The sequence below is a fragment of the Galendromus occidentalis genome, unplaced genomic scaffold (assembly GCF_000255335.2).
Source record: "Galendromus occidentalis unplaced genomic scaffold, Mocc_1.1 scf7180000075612, whole genome shotgun sequence".
Lineage (NCBI taxonomy): Eukaryota > Metazoa > Arthropoda > Arachnida > Mesostigmata > Phytoseiidae > Galendromus > Galendromus occidentalis.
Window position 1 is genome coordinate 2,306,918 of NW_003803602.1, and position 19,808 is coordinate 2,326,725.

Sequence of the window (19,808 nt, forward strand, 5' to 3'; positions counted from 1 at the left end):
CTGTGGACAGATATGGGGGCCGAAAATTTACATCGACACACCATTTTTCTACGGACTTTGTCGAAATCGATGGATCGTGCCGGGCTTACCGGAGTAATGTCTTACCGTATGGAAGCTGTCGACGTCCGATCATATTGGATAGTACTCGCAAACATCAACATCATCTTATCTGGATTGACCAAGCAGCGCCTCATTTCGTGAACTGCTCGGTCGGATCCATGACGGCTCGACGCTCCCGCACTTTTGAAGCCGTTACACAAATATCAAACCGGATCATAATTTTTCGCGACTCTAGAGCTAGTGGCGATTCCGAGATCAGTGGGGGCTCATTGGTGGTTGGCTCACTCGATTGCGTGCCTTGACCCCGAGGGACGGACTGAGTCGCGTGACAGCCACGAAACCCTTGTTTCCTGGTTTCACGGCTCCTCGGCGACAGAGCGATGTGCTTAGCAGCTACCAGTGATGTATCAGCGTGCGCGAATACAGACGGATCGGTCAGAGTTAGGAAATTAACCCGGGCGAGGCGAACGGATAGCTCGGGATCGATTCTATCGGAATCGATTAGAACAGACGACCACCATTTGCGCGAGGTATGGGAATAGTTGAGGTCCGATAGGTGCTCGTCGCGAGCCCGGGTCTCGTTCCATCACCACCGTTTTTGGTGGACGTTTCCTGTTCCGAATAATTACGGCGACTACTAGGCTTGATCAACGTAGGCTCCGCGAGTAGAAATTAAAATTCTGCCCGGGCTCAACTACATATTTGTACGGCCGAACCCGATGTGATTCCCCGAGGCCACTCAGCTGGGTGTAGGCAAATATGCACCATCGCATTTGACGACTTCTCCATTTTTTCTGTTGTGGAGCTTCAGACGCCGATAGCGGGACTCTCGCGATCCCTGCGAAAATACCATCGACTCGTCTCCTTGTTCGTGTCAAGAGATGATTTGGAAATCCTCCGGCCCGGGTGACCGGTTTACGGTCGAAGCTAGAATCGGAGGACGAAGACCTTAAGCGCTAGTACCTTATCGAAGTCTCATTGAAACTTCTCGATGCTGCATCGGGGTTAGTCATGAAAACAATCCTGCATTTTGCCGGCATTCATGGTGATAGAACGAATTTGGGTCGGAGGTCCCCCGGGCTACTGGATGGCAGTACGTGAAAGTCACTCCACCCTTGACCAGTTCACATCCAGTGGAGCTGAAGCTACTCAGGAACTACTCTGAAGCTACTGCTGAAAGTGGATCACTTGGTTGTCTCTCCATTTCCTTGTTAAACCGTACGCGTTCGATTTCCAAGGGTGTAAATTTCGTCTCAGTTGCTTGAGGGCGGATACTTTGTCTCTTTATTCTGCTCCGACCGATGATGTGGAGATTTCACGCGCTGCCATCCCGCGCGACTCTTTCGTCGATAGGAAACAGTTTTCAGAAAGATTCAATCTCCGCGATGTCTTGTCGACGAGTCTTGATCATGATTCTGACGTTTTCTTCAGCGGAAATGACCGGAAAAGCGATGGCTAGGCCAGAAGACTGTGGACAGCGCCTAAGGAACTGCACGACGATGATCCGGCCCTTCCTTCACGACTTGAAGTATATGTTTCCAACGACGATAGAGGACGTTGAGAAAATGTGCAGGTGAGATCGAATAAAGCGAAACTAGGCGGTCGATAAGCGTTTGATCTGTCACCCGAAGACTTCGAAGGTGATTCTTCCGTATTCTCACGAGAGAACACCCTGCGACGCCACACAACACGCCCAGTCTTGGGATTTTCCTGTGGGAAGAAGCTGTTTGAAAGTCTTAGAATGAGTCCCCGTGCTGAAAGAAAAACTCTCTGTTTCTCACAGAATTTGGGGTAGTTTCGTTGACTGCATTCGATATTACACCAAAGACTGCGCCACGGCTGACCAGCGGAGGAGATTCAATAACGCCGTCGGAGACTCAATGGACACAGTTCGGGCCGTGTGCTCGTCCGAAAAATATCAGAAAGGTAGGCCTTGTTTGGAATTCCCACAGATTCGGTCCATCCTGGGGAATCGGGGAAAGTTTTTTAAATCCGAAGATTCGAGGCTCCCCGAAACGACGATTGAGCCTCCGGACAAAGGAGAAGAGCACATACGTAACATACGACAGCTGAGTCAATCTTCTTCCCGCATTGGCAGAATATCTTCAAAGCGCTACCTGCTTCCGCAAAGTTTCCGTGGAGAAATGCGGCCCTCACTACAACGATTTAGTGGAGGAAGTTACGAACACGGTGACCAACAACGATAACATCTGTTGGTGAGTTCCGACGTCAATGACGCCTGTCGCAAATTCGAATCGAGCCGCGGAATCGCAGGAAGAATCAGAGCCCAGACACGTTCCGATACCACCTGGGGAGGCATTCGGTTGTCGAGCTTCCGCTGAAGTCCTGCAGCGGAACGTGCCCGAGTAGGACACTCATGAACCCGAGGCCGAATGGAACGTGAGGCCTTCGAAAACTTTGAAGGCCGACACTGAGCTTCGGACGGATACGCACCTCATAGAATTCAATCGTAGACACAGTCGTGAAGCTAGGCACGGAATGATCAGTCAGGCGACTCACTACAGGAGGGACCTCGATTCACATGAGATTGTGCGTCCTGGGCGTTTGAGGTGACCCTCGAGCGGATCCGAAATTATCACGACTTCCCCCGCGATTCTTTTTTGTTGAAGGGATGCTTGACATCTGATTTATCGAAAGGTGAAGCGGAAAATTGAATTTCCAGTTCCTACACGAAGTTCAAGAGCTGCGTAAGTGAACCTCTGCTCAGACTTTGTGGATCGCGAGCCCGCACCATTATGGATCATTCGATGGCTTTCCTCATACACAGGTGCTCCTCAAAATCATTCTCGTGAGTATTCATGAACTTTTGATCGTTGGCCGTAGTCCGTGTTGCGAAACTTTTAATAAACGCTCGACTCCCACCATATTTCTCCTCTTTCGGAATGTGTAAACCCGCGGCGGAGCGCTCGGAACCACAGAGCGTGACGCCTCTCAGCCAAGTTTTGAGTGACCATAAGGTCTAGGTCACGCGGAGACGGACCACTAGCTCCCTAAAATTGCAACGTTCCGCCGCTGCGAAGTTTTCCTCGCCGGGGTTCCACATTAATTCCGAGCTTGGCCGAACATTCGAGGGATTCGTTAACTATGTAGATACGCGGACTAAACGAGCAACTGCCCACTATATGTAATTATGTATACCAGCACCATGACCCTATGACGTCAGCACGGAGCCTCTTGGTGTAAATTTAGACATTCTCATCAGCATTCTCCGGCTATCCGTGTACGGAGGCGGCGTCCACCAGATTCGTCTGGTCGTTCAGACGTTCGAATTCCTGTTCGAGTGAGCTCCGAACGCGATGTACCGATTGCTTCCCGCGGTCTCGATAGCTGCGCAATCGCATTAGAAAGTCGATGCAGAGTCTCAATCTCCATGGGACGTCGCCAGACGAGAGAGGAAGGATATAACTTGGAGTGGGGCAAATGCACCGGTTTCGGAACACCCAAGGGGAATTTATTCGCAGCTGATTGGGGGTAGGAGGGGAAAAGTTTCGAACACCCCATAGAAGCCTATGAGACAACGCCCAGTGATGGAACACTATGTTAAACTCCTAATTCCAAAACTGGTATGTGTTCCATAAGCGCATCTTTTACCCTAATTTTGACCGTTTTTGTCTCTTTCCGTTACAGACTTTCTTACGAATGTCCGAAAACAGGACGGGGTCGCCTCGACCCCGATGTCGCGGTCGACGGAACTATGCCTTCCGACGGCTCAAGTCACATGACTGCTCATGGATCTCAGAACGATCGTGAAGGGAACGGCAACGCGGAATCGTCGACGAATTCGGGATCGTCGATGAACTCGGGATCCTCTTCAAACTCGGGATCGTCATCCAACTCGGGATCGTCATCCAACTCGGGATCGTCATCCAACTCAGGATCGTCATCCAACTCGGGATCGTCAACAAATTCGGGATCGTCCACAAACTCGGGATCTTCAACAAACTCGGGATCGTCAACGAACTCGGGATCTTCAACCAGCTCGGGATCGTCGACCAGGACAGGGTCATCGCCTTCGTTCCCTCATCCGTCGAGCAACGTTGGCCCGTTCTCAAAATCTGCGACGGGTGTCGGCATCGGCGGATCCGGCGCAGACACCTCGCGTAGAACTCCAGCGGGGTCGTCGCATCATATGACTTTTGGGAGCTCGCCGAAGGACATGTTTGGGTTCGACTTCGGGAACTCCATCGGGTCCTCTTTTGACACCGCGGCAGACCTGGACAATTATGATGACGACGAAGACGGATTTCCGAGACGACCCTCTCGACGGCCGCAGAGACCGCCGCCAATTTTCGGGAGTCGTCTTCAGCGGAATTACGAGAACAGATCGCAGTATCCCTCTGTATCATCACCGGTGATCGTATTTCTAATGGTTTCGATCTGTGTGGTGTTGGCTCGGTGATAGTTCACGAGGATTTCTTCGCATTCGAGACCGTCGTGCCCTTCGAAAGCTGCTGAGGAACAAACGAGAGTTCTCCATTCAGATACGAGCTTAAACGACGAACGTTCAGATGAGCAGCATCTGTCTGATAGAATCGAGCGAATCAAGTAAAGTCGGACCGTACAAACACGTCGTGCAGCTATGCATTCAAGGTCATGACCTGAATAGTCTATTTTCTACTCGTTTTCTAATTCATTGCCAACCATCGTTCCCAAACATCGTACATCGATCGAGATCGATCTAGAAACTGGAATGTGCGTTCCTCGTCACGAATAAACCTTTTCATCGAGGGATTCATCTCGCGTTTTCGAAGCTCCTTAAGGCTTGCGTCCTTCCCTCGCGCATGGCTTCTGGTTCCATGGAGTCCAGAGAGCGCACTCACGGAGCGCCAAGGCGAAACTCGCTGGGGTTTTCTTTCTTCTCCGATCCTTAATCCAGGCACCATGTACACTTCTATGCCTTTCGTAATCGGTATAAAGAAGAGACTATCGGGAAAACATTGCGCATGCGCGGCTTTCGCGATTCCTGCCCCACGGTAACTTTTTCCCTCAAGAGCAAAACTTCATATCGAGTGTCTCTCCCATGGGGGATACATCTCTGCTTGCGATTATCAGCTTGTGACTCACGTGCTTTGCAATCCCCATGACGGTCAGATTCCCCACGACTTATGACTCGCGTGTTTTCCAATCCGCGTGACGGTCAGGTTTCCCACGACGTCGACGTCAAGCCATCGAGCAGGATCACTGAGCTCGAGCTGAGCAAAGGGAACTCCGGATCCATAGATTTCCAGGTCATCAGATCATTGACAGCATAACTCCACCCGTCGTCAAGCAGAACTACATTGGGGAACTCGCATACCGTACGCACGACGCGTGTAAAACATTTTTCCTGCTTGTCCTCCGTTGTTGTCCTCGAACAGATTCCACGCTCGTGCAAGCCCGGACCCCATAACTGAGGGAGAGAGCTCATTCTCTAACGTTTCAGACCGGGATTGAGCGTTTGCGATTTCCGATAACGCACATTCTGTCGACCGGGAACGAGGGCGCGCGGGGCAACTGATGATTCTCATTTCAAACAGCTTCACGCTGGCTCACAGGCTCTGCGTCGGCTTCGGTACGACTAGGCTTTATCATCGCATGCATCAACTCAGAACCAAATGAGGACCTCGACGAAGTCATCGCCGCTCCCGGTGGGGGCCCCTGTCGAGGGGAGATATCAGTAGGAAAAGCAAGCTCCTCCAGCGACTCACGGACACCTCGCAAATCGATGCTGAAGGCCTACTGATAGGTTATGGAACGTGGTCGTTAGCGGTTCGGGGACTATGTCGTCGGTCGGTTCATGCCCCTTAGGGGTGAGTGCGCTCATCACAGATTATTACGCATGTTCGACTCATCGAGCCGGAAAATGAAAATGAATCAGACAATTCAAAAAAGAACCTGTTCGGCGGGAGCGTCATATCTTTTTGTAGCGGAGAAATGTCCGATCCCTCCATTGCGACCAGCATGCCGAGATTGACAGCAATGATCATCAATTACGACATTGATCCTCCTCTGCCTGGGATAACCCATATCCTGGAGGAGCCGGTCAGTATCCAACGCGCATCACTGCCGTCGTTCATGGGTGGAACACCTTCATGAAGCGGACCAGCATTTAGTTCTGACTGAGAACGTGACCCCTAATTCCTCATGTGCCCCGGAGGTTGTCGGAAAATCCCTTAAAGAATCATACACGAGGTATCTCTCCATGTGTGCACTCCATGCTGACACGTCACATGGCGCTAATCTATCTCATAACCCGGAAATCCGCAGATCCGATGTTCGTCTCAATCGGCTCGGACGACGTGTCCCTGAATAAACCTTGCTTTTTTTTTGGGATTTACGCCGTAATGAGTCAGAGCGACCGGCTGTTCGGAAACTATGCGAGCTGCAGGCTGATGATTGCAGCGCGCGCGGAGAGATATATTCCAAAGGGCGAGCACTCAATATTCAATATCGCTGACAAGGAGATCGCTCCAGCGGTCAGGAATCGGCTGTGCCGCGCACCCGCGCGATCCGCGGTATTATCCACCGGTTCGCGTCCCCAGATAAACGTAGCCGTGATCTATATTTCTTCGATGGTCTTTTTTCTATACCGATTTCGAAACTCGTAGTAGTGTATAGTAGTGACATTCTTTCCGTTACGGACAATCCGCGGCTACAAGACAGGCAGCCGATCAGAGAACCGGCTCGTCTATACAGTTCTTACATCAACGCTTTGAAGGGGCCACAGAACCGACCGTCATCATCGAAACAATAATCAGAATGCATTTTATCTGCAAATGACGTCCCTCGATGCTTCGCGGCCGATCAGAGTCGAGCAGCTGCTCATTCCAGCTTCGACGACCATAGGCTCAACTTCTTCACGTTTCGTGCCTCCAAATCCACAGGTAATTTGATGTCATCGTCAAGGGACTTACGGAGGGAAAGAAGCTGCAAAGCCGGCGTTGGAAATGCACAATCGATTCTCTTATCTCCCCCCAACCCCGACGATCAACCTTCTGATCTCCTCATTTATATAACACCACCGACATGGTAATAATCCCTATGATTCGTCAGAAAACCCGCGACTTGAAGGTGATTTCAGACAGGGAGCCACCACGGCGCCTTTTCAAATCGTCGGAACACGAAATTAGCAGAATCATGGCGTGTTCTCACATGATCGAATTCTGGGCCTTGGATCCCCCGACGAATCTCTCGCTACCCAGAACGTTCGTTCTATCACAGAAGCGTGAAACAACCTTTCTCTGTTGATTCACACGAACTCTGCGATTGCATTGTTTCGAAAGTGAAATTAACCGCGGCAACCCTGCCGTCCCTGGCACCAGGACAATGAACGAATTCTAACGTGAAACCTGGCATCATGGTTTCATGGGACCGCTCGGCAGGTGAGTGGCTGGCAGAGATGAATTGCTCGGACCGGTCAGTCATCGAAGCGAGCTTTGCCTCCCTGACGGTTTCCTCGTTGTTGTTCCTGTTTTCTTGACGGCGTTGGCAAATACATATATCCGAAACAAGTCAGTTCGTTACTTAGCAGAGCGATCGGATGAACGGGCGAAAAAACTGAGCGACGAATCTACTACAAACAAGTAGCAACTACAATTGGGCGGCTACAGCCAAGTGACGGCCACGGGAATTTAAGAGGCCGCTGTCTCCAATTATGTTTCAAAATTCTCCTGCTTGCTTTGTCCGAATTGCGGGTTAGATGTTTTTGTTCGACAAAATCTCAGAAAATGCTGTTGATGGCTGTGTTTTGAAATCCCCTCCCGTCTCCTTTTGTTCCGACTCGAATTCGGATTCGGAGGGGAGGGGGAATTTTCTCCCCGCATGCGTGTCTACCCCGCCGTCGGGAACCTTCAAGAAATGATTGAGTCCCTCCGGTCCTCGCAGAAGCGGCGATTCTTCGAAACGTCTCCGTGTGCGGAACGTTTCCACGCGTTCCCGGCTCGACGTTAATTTCAGGACCATGAAGTGCTTCCAGAACTTTCCGCAGAAACAGAAGATCTCGCCTATGCTCGCCGCCGCGATAGATTTCGTCGCAGCGAAGAAAATACATAACGTCTCGCTTAATCGTTCTTCAATCTCAGGTTTCCCCATTAGTTCGAGCCGCTGATCTCGCAGTCCATTACTGAACACTTGACATCTGCGGCGAATTCTGTCAGGGACGAGGCGTATTGTAAGATTTGGCCGCGGAATCATGTGTCAGACGACCTTCTCTAGTTTGATATTTTTGGTCTCTTTGGCAGAATTAGGCTTCTGATGGTCAGAAGAATTCGGAACGACCCGAATTGGATGAAAGTAATGAATCTAAGCTGCGCGCGACTCTCCCTGCGACCTTTGCAGGGTGGGACAAATTTCTGTGATACGTCCGCGCACGTAGAAAGACTGTCGCTCGGCCCGGGATCACCCGGCTGATACACTTCAGCTGGTGGCAGTTGTGTAATAGAGTGTAACAACTAACAACAGATCTGAATAACAATAACAAAATAGAAAAACCTGTGATTCGCTGCCTTCGCATCGGACCAAAGTGACTTACGTCAAGTTCTTTTCACCGGCCTCTCCGTGAGTGTTGCGCGGAGATTCCGTCTCTTTGGCCATGTCGAGGGAGAATACTGGTTGAAGTGAGCCGTCCTACTTCTTCTTCTCGCTCCTTCTCTGCTCTGCACCAATATGCGGGCAAATATTCGTCACCATGCAGATTAAGATCCGAAGGCGGAAACTCAGGCTTGAAATCGTATCCCTCGGGACTATGAAGTCAGCCGGCTCTCCCCGGGAGGAGTCTCGAAGCCATGCCGGTATTTCCACTGCGTTCGATTCACGGGCTGGTGAAGAGAGCTTTATGTAGGTACTCATCCAGAATATCGAAACCGAGAGTAGGTCGAACCGGATCCGTATACATTTAGAGAGCATCCGAGCTGCGTCATCGTCTGTGAGCTCCGCGTGGGTGTTGGATCCCGAAGAGTGTCATGTGAGAATTCAAACAGAGATCATTGAATTCTGCGCGGGTCGGATGTGCCCTCAGGCCCCGTAAATCATATTACGAATCTGAACTCTATGAGGTCCAAGTCTAGCCACTGGTCACTTGTCCGCCCTCTGAATCCCGAGCGTCCTGATGAGCTCCAGATACGACATCACGAAACAATAAAGGCTGAGAGCCGCTAGAAAGAGGGTGACTTGAATGTTTGTGAGGTTCTCCACCTTTGAGTCTCCGTTTCTCACCAAGATAATGGATACAAACGAATCAGCGCTCAGAGTCAGATAGTGTGACGGCACCCCTGCTTCCAAAGTTAGATATCCAAGGTCTTGGTCACGCTCAAGGGAGAAGAATCATTAGCTCAGAAAAACTTAGAGTTCTGAGGTGTCTTCAAATCGATGCCAAGCTTGACCGGCTTCTGAAATTTCAGAAGTTCTGATAGATTCGCACGCCCGAATCTGCGGAAACTTATCTTTTTGCGGACCGACATAATTGTCCATGCAAACCTCTCGATATCACGCGATACACTCTGCTATAGACTAATTGCAGAGTTTTCACTACACTTGGATGGAGATCGGACCCCGGGCGCTAGCTCTTGGGATTGATCATCATCGAAGGATGTGTTTCGTCGGAGTCCTTCTCACTGGAGCCTTCGGGAAATCCCTGTGAGACGACGAATCTGGATATCCCCCATGCGATTGTTAGTCTTTCTCGATCATGATTATCTGAGCGTCAGTTTTTCCTTCATCTTCTTCCCAACTGACAATGGTATTATGTATACTTGGAACTCTTGATGGCCACGGGTCCACAGAAGCGATCACCGGTCTGAAAGCATTCATTTCTCCAAGAAACCAGTCTTGATAGCTGCCTATAGGCACGCGAGAAGTTCATGCAGAAATTCGCCTGAGCCGCCCGTCAAAACGCGACGGAGCGGCGGGGCTAGCCTTGCCTCCGGTGCCGTAGTCGCCGCCGCCGCGGCAGCTGCTACTGCTGGAGCTGATTTTGCCGCGGTGGAGTCACGGCCAGAAATCCGTGGGAATCACCCCTCAGTGGCCAGGACTCGACGCCAGTGAGCAACGTGAAGCACCTGCCTAGACTTGCTTTCTGCTCACAATATGTAGAACTGAAATAGCACTTCGGAACAGCAGCAGAATTCCGCCTAGTCCAGCTCGTTTCAATGCAGCTTGAGAGCGTTGCTCCATGAAATCAAAAAATCTACCCGAACTCGCATGACTTTGTTTGTGGAATTTTCTATCTCGCTAAGGTTGTAACGGGCATGAATAAAACCGAAAGCCGATATACCAATCCGGGCTCGATAAGGGTCACCGGTTTTTTATGTTGCTTAAATTGAGAAATAAATAGACATGGTATCACGAAACAAAGATAAACTTCTGAGCGAAATAATTGTTAGCCTAGCTTTGACTGGGGAATCCGGAGAGTCCATCGATTATCGCAATCTTGATTTCGTTCCCTGCACGTTCGAATCCGGATCTCCCGCTCCCGACTCGAGAGCGGCATGCGTTCGACGATATCTCCTAATGTCGGTGGATTTAAGAGGTCCGATCAGTGACTGAAATTCATCGGAGAAATTTCGAGAAACCCGTAGGATCGACGTAGTGCGACTCCTGCTACTCCCGGATCCTGGAAATCTCTCATGCTGGAAGAAGCGGTAACTTCCTCGCGATTTTGACTCCGGTTTTCGAGGTACGGCACGCTACGGCTTTCCGATCCTTTTATCGAAATTCCTGCTAAAGGGATCATGCGGGATATTTCGGACTCCGCCAACTACAATAATTATTCTTCATTTGGGGTGACCTGGTGATCTTCGATATTTTCACGTCATACGGTCTGATCCTGGCAGTTGCTCCTCGCTCGCAGTCAATCCCGGTAGCTCTCTCAAGGACACAATCTTCGGATCGGACCACGAGCGTTCATTCGTTTTCTTCTCCTCTTCCAATATTCCGAGCGAGCTCCAGAAATACTTATGTACATTTGAATACGGACAATTCGCGTCGGCAAGCTCATCATATGTACCACGAATGTGTATCGCCCGGTAATTCGATATTCGGCCATTTCACAAGCTATCACGAGCCTCGGTGACAGGAAATCGAGCGCTGCGACCTGATGATTCCGGAGCCGCAGCTGGCGGCTCCGGGCTCAAGCCCTCGAGGTGGGTCATTGAGATACGGGACGAGCTCGGTTTGTCATTCCTCCAGGGCGGTCGTCGGCTGACGAAATGAGATCCAGAAAATTGATCGGAGTCGAAGCTTCATGTTGTTCACCAAGAGGCTCAAACACCACGCTTTCTTCCGCGCGAAGCCAAGAGAGAGGGTTCCAAGCACTACCACCACCGTGAGCACCAGCGTTAACAGTGGTCGACTCTGGGCCAACACTTGGTATAAATTGCTTGGGATCCGGTGTTGGACATCAAACAACATCAACTGCAGCAGTGAACAACATGCGTGGATTCGTGATTGTGGCGAGCTGTCTAGTGGCGGTCAACGCCGGAGATTATGGAGGTTACGATCTCGGAGGATACGGAGGCGGCCACGGCCACGAGCACGGTTACATCAAGGATATCACCAAGATCATCACTAAAGCCGTGCCCCAACCCTACCCGGTCCCGGTGCCGAAACCTTACCCAGTCCACAAGATCATCCCCGTGCCTCACACCGTGCACGTTCCTAAGCCGTACCCCGTCCCCGTGAAGGTCCCCGTTGTGAAGAGGATTCCTCAGATCGTGCACGTGCCCAAACCCTACCCCGTCCCCAAGCCCTACCCCGTCCACAAGATTGTCCCAGTTCCCGTCTCGGTTCCCATCTACAAGGACGCCCCCTACCCGGTCTACAAGCACGTCCCAGTCCCGGTCCACAAGCCCGTCGCCATCCCGGTTAAAGTGCCCAAATACGTGCCCTACCCCGTCCACAAGGTGATCCACGTGCCCCATCCCGTCGAGGTTCCCGTCAAGGTCCCCGTCTACAAGCAGGTCTACGTCAAGAAACCCGTCGTCGTTCCTGAGCCCGTTTACGTGAAGGAGTCCTACGGACACGGTCATGGATGGTAAACTCCACAGGAGGAGAACGGTGCGGCGGATTGTCTGCCTGAGATCATCATCTGTCGATTGCGATAGTCTACACCGATAAAAACTCAAAAACCAACCCTCAAATAGGAGGAGGAAAACAACAAAAGCAACCCAAAGCCATGTGTATACTCTCGTGTGTAAATAAAATACAATAATAAAAACATTCCCCCCTTGTAGACGAGACTCGTTCTAATTGCGTCTGGGCTCGCACCAGCATCAGAGTCCGCATCACTGTTCTCGAGGGAGAGTTGAGAATTTTCTGAATTCGGAATGTTGTCTCGCGACCCCGACTCTCCAATCAGCTCAAGGTCCGAATCCGGCTGAGCACGCAATCCATTAAACCGCGGGAACTTTCCTCAAAATCTCGGCACGAACTCCTTAATTCGCTGAAGCTTAATTCCCGCGTCCTTGTCGTCCATTCTAACGCGCAGTTCCGTACCGAGCTTCTCACAATGTTTGCGTTTCTGTCAAGTGACCAATGACATGGTCACTACTTTATAATATGACGCTCCAAGCCTTCTGGGGTATCGTGTGCTTGCGAACGGCTCATAAGGCGAGCACCATTCCGTCGACTTGCAGAGCATCGATAAGCGTTCCGGTAGCGTATAGCCGATCTTATCTGCAAAGCAAGCGACCTTGCGCAAAGGTCGTGAGACGCTATTCTAACCGGAGCTGTGTTCGATGAAAGACCGAACAGAACTGGGCAATTTGGGCAGCGGACGAGAAAGAAGTCCGAAAAATCCGAACTCCTGGCTGAACCGACGAGCCGTCTCAAGCGCAGGGTGCGAATCCGCCTTGTGAGACTTTCGTCCCACCCGACTTGGAAGTTGATTTCCCGTGACGCGAAAAACAATAGATGGTAATTAGAGCAAGGCTCAACCAACTCCCGTTTTTTCCGAAACTCCTGACGCTCGCGGAAAGCAGCACAAACTCACATACCGACCAGGTTGACGAATTTCGCCCCATCTTCTCCTGACGAGATTCTCTCTCAATCAGTACAAGAGAGGAATGAATAATTACCCTTCGCGTATCGCATCGAAAATTTTGCACCATCGGAATTACTCGACTAAGAAGTGAAGTGTCACCCCATGTTTTTCGTTTGCTCGAATAAATCCGTTTCACAGCGCGACGTAACGGAATGAGTGTTCCCATCACGGATTTTCCCCGCCAGAGGAGTGCTCCCTCGGATAAGGAGCCAATATTCGCTCTGCGAAGGAATTTCTCCAAAAGCTCCTTCGCCTAGCCTATCGACAACATCCCATTAGGAACCCCCGCGGGCTCAGTGGAGGTATCGCTCGACGCACCTTCCCCTGCGATCATGTCTGTGAATAGAACGCTCCCTCAGAAGCAGTTCGGAAAATCATGAGCTCAGGATCACATTTCCGCCAGATCAATGGATACACCGATTCCGTAACCGAAAACTATTCGGATAGGGAGTCGGATCAGCGCTTCCGAGGCACCGTTGAGGATCGATTCGGTGTCGCATGCGAGGAGGTGTCTCACCACGGGAACGGATGAGCAAGGCAAACCTTGATTTTCTGCCAGGCCCCACGGAAAGCCTCCAGGGAAGACCTCAAGATTGGGACCTGCAATTTCGAACTCGATGAGTGCCCGTCGACGGTTGCCGCAAGCTTCACGACTCGACTAATCGATTGCGGGGCTCGTGCTGGAAAAGCTGCATTCTTCGAACAGCTCCGGACCTTTGCATGCGGCACGTGCTCCGCGGGGACTTGACCCACAGCAGGAGACATGGCGACAGCCAAGGGCAGAGGTTGGAATATTCTCCTGAATCTTTCATATACTCCCCGGTATGGAAAACAAGCCGCAGGCTTGAGCAGGATAGGCGCTCGGAGTCCTCGAGCAAAGAACGGCTTCCGGATGAGGTTGCCAGGAAGAGTCGATAAAATTGGGCTAGCGAAGCCAGAGGCTGATTGATACAGAGATAACGAGTTCCAGAAAGGGTAATCCACTTCGAGGAACGAGAAATGGGAATCGAACTCGGCTTTCAATCGAGGGCTAGCGTGCTCTACCGCGCTCTGCTGCGGCCTCAAGAAGGGCTTCCGTGGAGACCTGAATTCGTATCAGCCATTCTTTATTAGGACAATTTCACGGCCAGATATAGGCGAGCAGGCTCCGGTGATCACTAGTAATCTTCGACCACCTTGATTATTCTTCGGTGTTCAACACCTTGAAGTGGGTCCGGGATTTCTTTCCGAGCCAGGGAGTTACTTCTAAGTAAGAGCTGGACTCGAATTTTTCGAGTCCAGCTCTTAGGGCGACCAAGGTCCTCAAGGGAACCTCGTTCTGAGTCTGCCGCCTCGTCGAATTCCATATCTATACGTTCATACATATGCTCTGACGGGTACATAATCGAGGGGAAACTCTCCTTTGGGCGGGCGGAGACTCGCAAGAAAAGCCAGAAAAACTCCCGATCGCTCCTCGATCGGCGTTATTGTGGCGTGTTCCTCGCAGCAGTCCCACAGCAGCTGACTAGAATATTGATTGAGACGGTATGTACACGTTCGTTGTGGACTTAATCGTGATGAGTGATGACCCATTTGTTCAGGCACTGCAGTTGTGAATACCTCATGAGGAAACCCTTCCCGAGCGACGTGGAGTTCGTCGAAGTGCGGACTCGTAAGTGGTATGGTCTCGCCGACGAGAGCACCGCTGAAGCCTTCGAGGAGTTATTGTTTGCGCCTAGAACTTGACCGCAGTAACGATCGAAGGATACTCTCTTCTTGCTATCGAAACCCTGGTTGATGATCACGTAGTTTTGGTTGCAGGTTCCACCGACCTCAGTGGTCTTGTTTCCGGCGGATAAGGAGAAGAATTCAGACGTCCAGCTGATGTAGCATCGGCGAAGAGCCTGTCGGACACACACCGTGTAGTCTAATCCGGCCAACATGGCTGACTTCTCCGGATCGTGTTGGTGGTAGTTGAACGATCTGATGGTATCAGTCCTCTCCATGAAATATTGCATGCAGCTGCGATCCCCTGGAGTCCAATCCTTGTTGCACTCGATGAAGGCAACGTTGATCTGCCATTTGCGGTCGCCATTCCACTCACCGAGATTGAATCGGAGCGTGATGTTCTGCTTTTCACCAAAGTCTTTAACGTACAAGTACATGTGAGTGTCGTTGTTCCGGCCGCACAACATCGGCGCCTCAATCTCCGCCTGGGGTACGAAGAATTGATCCGCTACGCAGCTCCCCTCCACTGGGTCGTGGATCGTGAAATTGTCGAATTGAAGGCGCACGTAACACGTACCTCTTTTCGGAATGACTGTCACATCACACGATTGGGAGTTCACGGTAAAATCAGGAAATTCCGGATTCACGAAGTACGAGTTGTTGGTCTGGATCACTCCACCGCACGATCGTGAGACTAGGCAGCACACGCCGAAGGTTTGGCCCTGGATGAAGTTACAGGTGTTGGTGGTATTGAAATCGCCCCCCGCGGCCGTGCACTCCGCGCCCTGCATGCAGGTTCCGTTTCGCCTGCTATCGTACTTGCAAGGCGTGTGCTCGAATTGGAGGATGTCGAATCCACTGAACAAGCGAGCTTGCCTCCGCGGAACCCCGAAGCTCATGGAGTCCGACTGTGTCACGCTCACACCGATCGTGACAGCAGCCATCACGATGTTGACCAAGAGTCGTGGGGGTGCCATTCTTCACTGTAAGCTCGAGATTGAGCGCTTCTTCACAAACTCGTGGAATTATTCCGAGTGTGGCATCCGTCTCTAGGTGCGTAGAAGATCTCGAAGAAGCATCTCCCCGGTGATATATTTCGGAGAGGAGCTCCCTCAATCGAAAACCCTCACCGATCACCGACTCGAGGAGTCCTCCAGAGATTTTTTTCGGAGTTCACACCCCGAGCCAAGAGAGCGACGAGGCCTAATCTGTAGACGCGCTGGAATTCGCGGGAATAGACAGAACTCCCTTGTCTTTGGGGGTGCATCGAGCGATCGTATTCGCAATCTGCTTCGCATTCTCGAGCTTCGCTCATTCCCTTCGGCTGGGGACCTGTTCCTTTGTTAATCGGCTTCTTCGATAGCTTGATTCGTTGACGATTCCCCAGGTTGAGTGAACTCTCACCGGTTATCGCGGAAACCGATTCGATATCACGGAGAAGGCGGAATGTTTGGCTGAACAATGACCCAGATCACAGTGGATCGTTCTATTTTACCCAGTCACTAGACTCCGAGCAAATGGAATCCGTAACCAAGCCTGAGCTCACGAGTGGACACCGATATTGCGACGACTGCAATACTCACAATCACAATCGGATGTTGATTCATCAAAGCAACTCTATGGCGGTTACCTTCTTATTACAGTAAGAGGTCGAAGTTCCCCTGCGCCTGATTCCGCTCCGCGCAGGCCCCAGGGAGCTCCTCGCGAATAGTCCCCCGGGGCGTGTCATCGGAGCAGGCGCGGGGTTTAAGTTATGGCGGTAAGAGACACACATGGGCATTCGCACGAACCGAATCGGCTTTCTTGGAGGAATACTAAGGCTCCCTCCAAGTTTCCGGAGGACGCGCCTGCGGGTCTCACAGTCTCCCTCAGGATCGCCGGCTTCCCGATTCGAACTCGCAAGCTCGCGCACTTCACGAAGTCGAATGTGCTTGTCTTCCGAAATGAAAGCGGCTCCGTGTATGACGACGAACGTGCACATATCTCCATCTAAGTAAGCAACCAAAGCACTCGACCATCTGTCAGTCAGTCTGGAGTCTGAATACTTGGGTCTCTAACGATATCGAATGAGTTTTCTGAAGAAGCCCGACGCTGGTCGAGGAAGACTCTGAAATTGAGCTGAAAAGGCTGGAGCGACAAGGGAACTCTGATAGAATTACGCTGGGAAATCACATTTTGAGGCCGTCAGAGGCTATAGCACATGGTCGGGGTCTATGGATTATAGAGCTCGCTTATTGAAGGAATACAGGAACTCTTCGATACGAATATTCTTCTTCTATCATCCACGATCTTGCCGAGCCGTCTCGTGATGATGCATGGCTGATACGATGATCAGCTTCTCGTGCGAACAATCGAAAATCGTAACCGTGATAATTGAAATCGTAAGTGGAAAAATTATTTCCCAAAATGGCCTTGGGAATAGCCTTATGTCCTCGCTGTAATTTTCCCTATGACAACTCCCACTCTGGACATAGAAGCTCACTCCGCAGGCAACAAGCTGAGAAAAGAGGGGGAAAATTTTCGGCCCTACGGGTTTTCGGCCTCATGAGCATTCGACTATCTGATTTTTCGGCCCGACAGGATTTTGGCCCTTCGCGATTTCGCAGGGAAAGGTACGTCGAGCGAATGCGAGGCGGAATGTTTGGCTGAACAATGACCCAGATTACCGCGGATCGTGAGGGAGACCCATCAGGGTCGGATACTGCGGAGAGTGGTGAACCCCGAGTCTTTCAGAGCTTGGGTTCGGAATTCGGAATGTCTCGCAAGATTCTGCCGCGACGCCTTTGATTTCGGAATCAAGGATACCGGAAACGGATACTCATGATCCCGAGCGACGCACTCCAGAGCTCGCTTTCTCGGATTGAGAATTTTCGTTTCTCGATGGGAAAGCTCTGCTTGGATCAAGGAAGCTGTATTTTGTCCAGGAGCGGGGCCTGGTGTCTCTAACATCTAATCTCTTCAGAAAATTAGATGTTTGAAAGCTATTCTTTCTGGACGACTGCGGAGGTCATGAAAGATCCCCCCTCCGCTCAAATCTCTACATTCAATAATTCCCGCGTTCTGCGGCTTCCTAGTCAGATCGTCGCTTGCAGGAGATGCCCTGAGTTGAGCGATCACCGGATGAAACGCGATCCACAATCATTTTCGCATATAATCAATAATAATCAGACGCATACATCGCGTCAGTGGACACGATAGAAGAGAATGCATGTGCGAGACTCATAAACTGAGAGCTAATATTCGATCTGTGCTTTCCTCGACTTTTTTCAATTTTATTCACGATTCTCTCTGGATAGGATGCATGCATTGATTCTGAGGAAGCGATTTTTCCCGTAGACGCCTTCGTGCTCGATAGCGATCTCGGATGATGGATAGGAGACCCAGAAAACAAGACTTCACGAAGTCAGGGGCGATATTAAGAGGCTGACGCTTCGACAAGCCCCAGTCTCCAGCGAGAGCGCCCGGAATTTTCTCCGGAGTGTTGATGACCTCTGGCGTCTTTTCCCGTCTGAGCCCACGCTTCATTCAAGGAGCTCATTTTCTTCTACGAGCCTCCACTCAATACTCGAAGCCCCAGCTCAGGATCGAGTTAACGACATTCTCCTGTACGGATGATTTAGTCCCGGTAGGATATAACTCTAGTATTGAGGCACTGCAGCTGCGAGTACTTCAAAATGAAACCTCGTCCGAGCGCCGTGGCATTAGTTGAGGTGCGAACCCTGACGTGGTAAGGCCTTGCAGTCGAAATGACTGGTGACGCACTCGTCGAGTTCTTCCTTGCACCGAAAACATCGCCGCAGTATCTGTCTATGGACGTTTTCTGTTTGACATCGAAGCCTTGATTGATCAGCACATAGTTCTGAGTGCATGCTTGCCCCACAGCTGTAGTACCGTTGCTCGCGGACAATGAGAAGAACTCCGAGACCCACCTCACGTAGCATCGACTCTGCGCTTGCCGCACACAGACCGTGTAGTCCAACCCGGCCAACATGGTAGATCTTCCCGGATTACGCTCATCGTAGTTGTAAGACCTGACGGTATCGTTGGCAGCCATATGGACCTGCAGACAACCACGTTCTCCAGGAGTCCAATCTTGGCCACATTCGATCTGTGCGACGTTGATCATCCATTGTCTGGGACCGTTCCACTCGCCGAGATTGAACCGCAGGGTAACATTCTGCTTTCCCACCAAATCCCTGACATAGATGTACATGTGAGTCTCATTGTTGTATCCACAGAGCATGGGCGCGTCATGCTCGGCTTCCGGCACGTGGAATTGATCCGCAACGCAGGCACCTTGGACAGGGTCATGAATGGTGAAATTGGTGAAGTCCAGTCTCAGGTAGCAGGTTCCTCTGGGCGGCATGACCGTGATTTCGCACGTCTGCGACTCTGTCGTATCGCTCGGAAAATCGGGGTTCACGAAGTAAGTGTTGTTCGTCATGATAACTCCGTCGCAAGTCTGTTGTAGGAGACAGCACACGCCGAAAGTCGACCCGGTCCGAGGATCACACGGGTTTGTTGCGTTGAATCTTCCCCCAGCAGCAGTGCACGAGACTCCAAGCATGCAGGTTCCTTGACGTTTGCTGTCGTAGCGACACGGGGTGTGATCGATGTTGATGATTTCGAATGGACTGACAGCCCGTGCCGTCCGCCCTGGGATTCCGCTCCCCATGGGATCAGAGAACGATACGCCCGCAGCGAGTGCGGCGACCGACACAGCGATTGTTATCACGAGCCGGAGGCTGGACATATTTGCTACGCGAATTACACCGGATTCAAAGGCGCCCGAAGTTGATGATGCACGGCGTGAGTAGCTTCTCGACAGAGTGGCAACAGCCGTGTATATCTGGGGTTAGGAGAGCGAGTCGGCTTTCTCACAGTCGTGAAGCGAGTGATCCAAGATCGACACCCTCTCCGCTCATGGCTCGCTTGAGAATTTGAAATATTTCGGGGTGTTTTGGAGCATTTTGTTCCGATCATCTGCATTCGAATCCGAGCGAAA

The 19,808-nt window shown here is 51.2% G+C and overlaps 4 protein-coding genes across 4 annotated transcripts; 2 read left to right on the forward strand and 2 right to left on the reverse strand.

Annotated features, from left to right (window-relative positions):
• Window positions 1-1,514: 1,514 nt before the first annotated feature.
• Window positions 1,515-4,185, forward strand: LOC108864475 (uncharacterized). Its single transcript, XM_018640216.2, has 6 exons — window positions 1,515-1,633; window positions 1,844-1,986; window positions 2,159-2,276; window positions 2,744-2,869; window positions 3,709-3,870; window positions 3,957-4,185. The coding sequence occupies exons 1-6, from the start codon at window positions 1,560-1,562 to the stop codon at window positions 4,183-4,185; spliced, it is 852 nt and encodes a 283-aa protein (XP_018495732.2). The 5' UTR covers window positions 1,515-1,559.
• Window positions 4,186-11,460: 7,275 nt separating this feature from the next.
• LOC100897138 (proline-rich protein 4) lies at window positions 11,461-12,283 on the forward strand. The gene has a single exon (XM_003737730.2). The coding sequence runs from the start codon at window positions 11,487-11,489 to the stop codon at window positions 12,090-12,092; it is 606 nt and encodes a 201-aa protein (XP_003737778.1). The 5' UTR covers window positions 11,461-11,486; the 3' UTR covers window positions 12,093-12,283.
• Window positions 12,284-14,643: 2,360 nt separating this feature from the next.
• On the reverse strand, window positions 14,644-15,780 carry LOC108864479 (uncharacterized). Its single transcript, XM_018640220.1, has one exon. The coding sequence runs from the start codon at window positions 15,778-15,780 to the stop codon at window positions 14,644-14,646; it is 1,137 nt and encodes a 378-aa protein (XP_018495736.1).
• A 2,639-nt stretch (window positions 15,781-18,419) lies between these two features.
• Window positions 18,420-19,556, reverse strand: LOC108864481 (uncharacterized). The gene has a single exon (XM_018640225.1). The coding sequence runs from the start codon at window positions 19,554-19,556 to the stop codon at window positions 18,420-18,422; it is 1,137 nt and encodes a 378-aa protein (XP_018495741.1).
• Window positions 19,557-19,808: the final 252 nt, after the last annotated feature.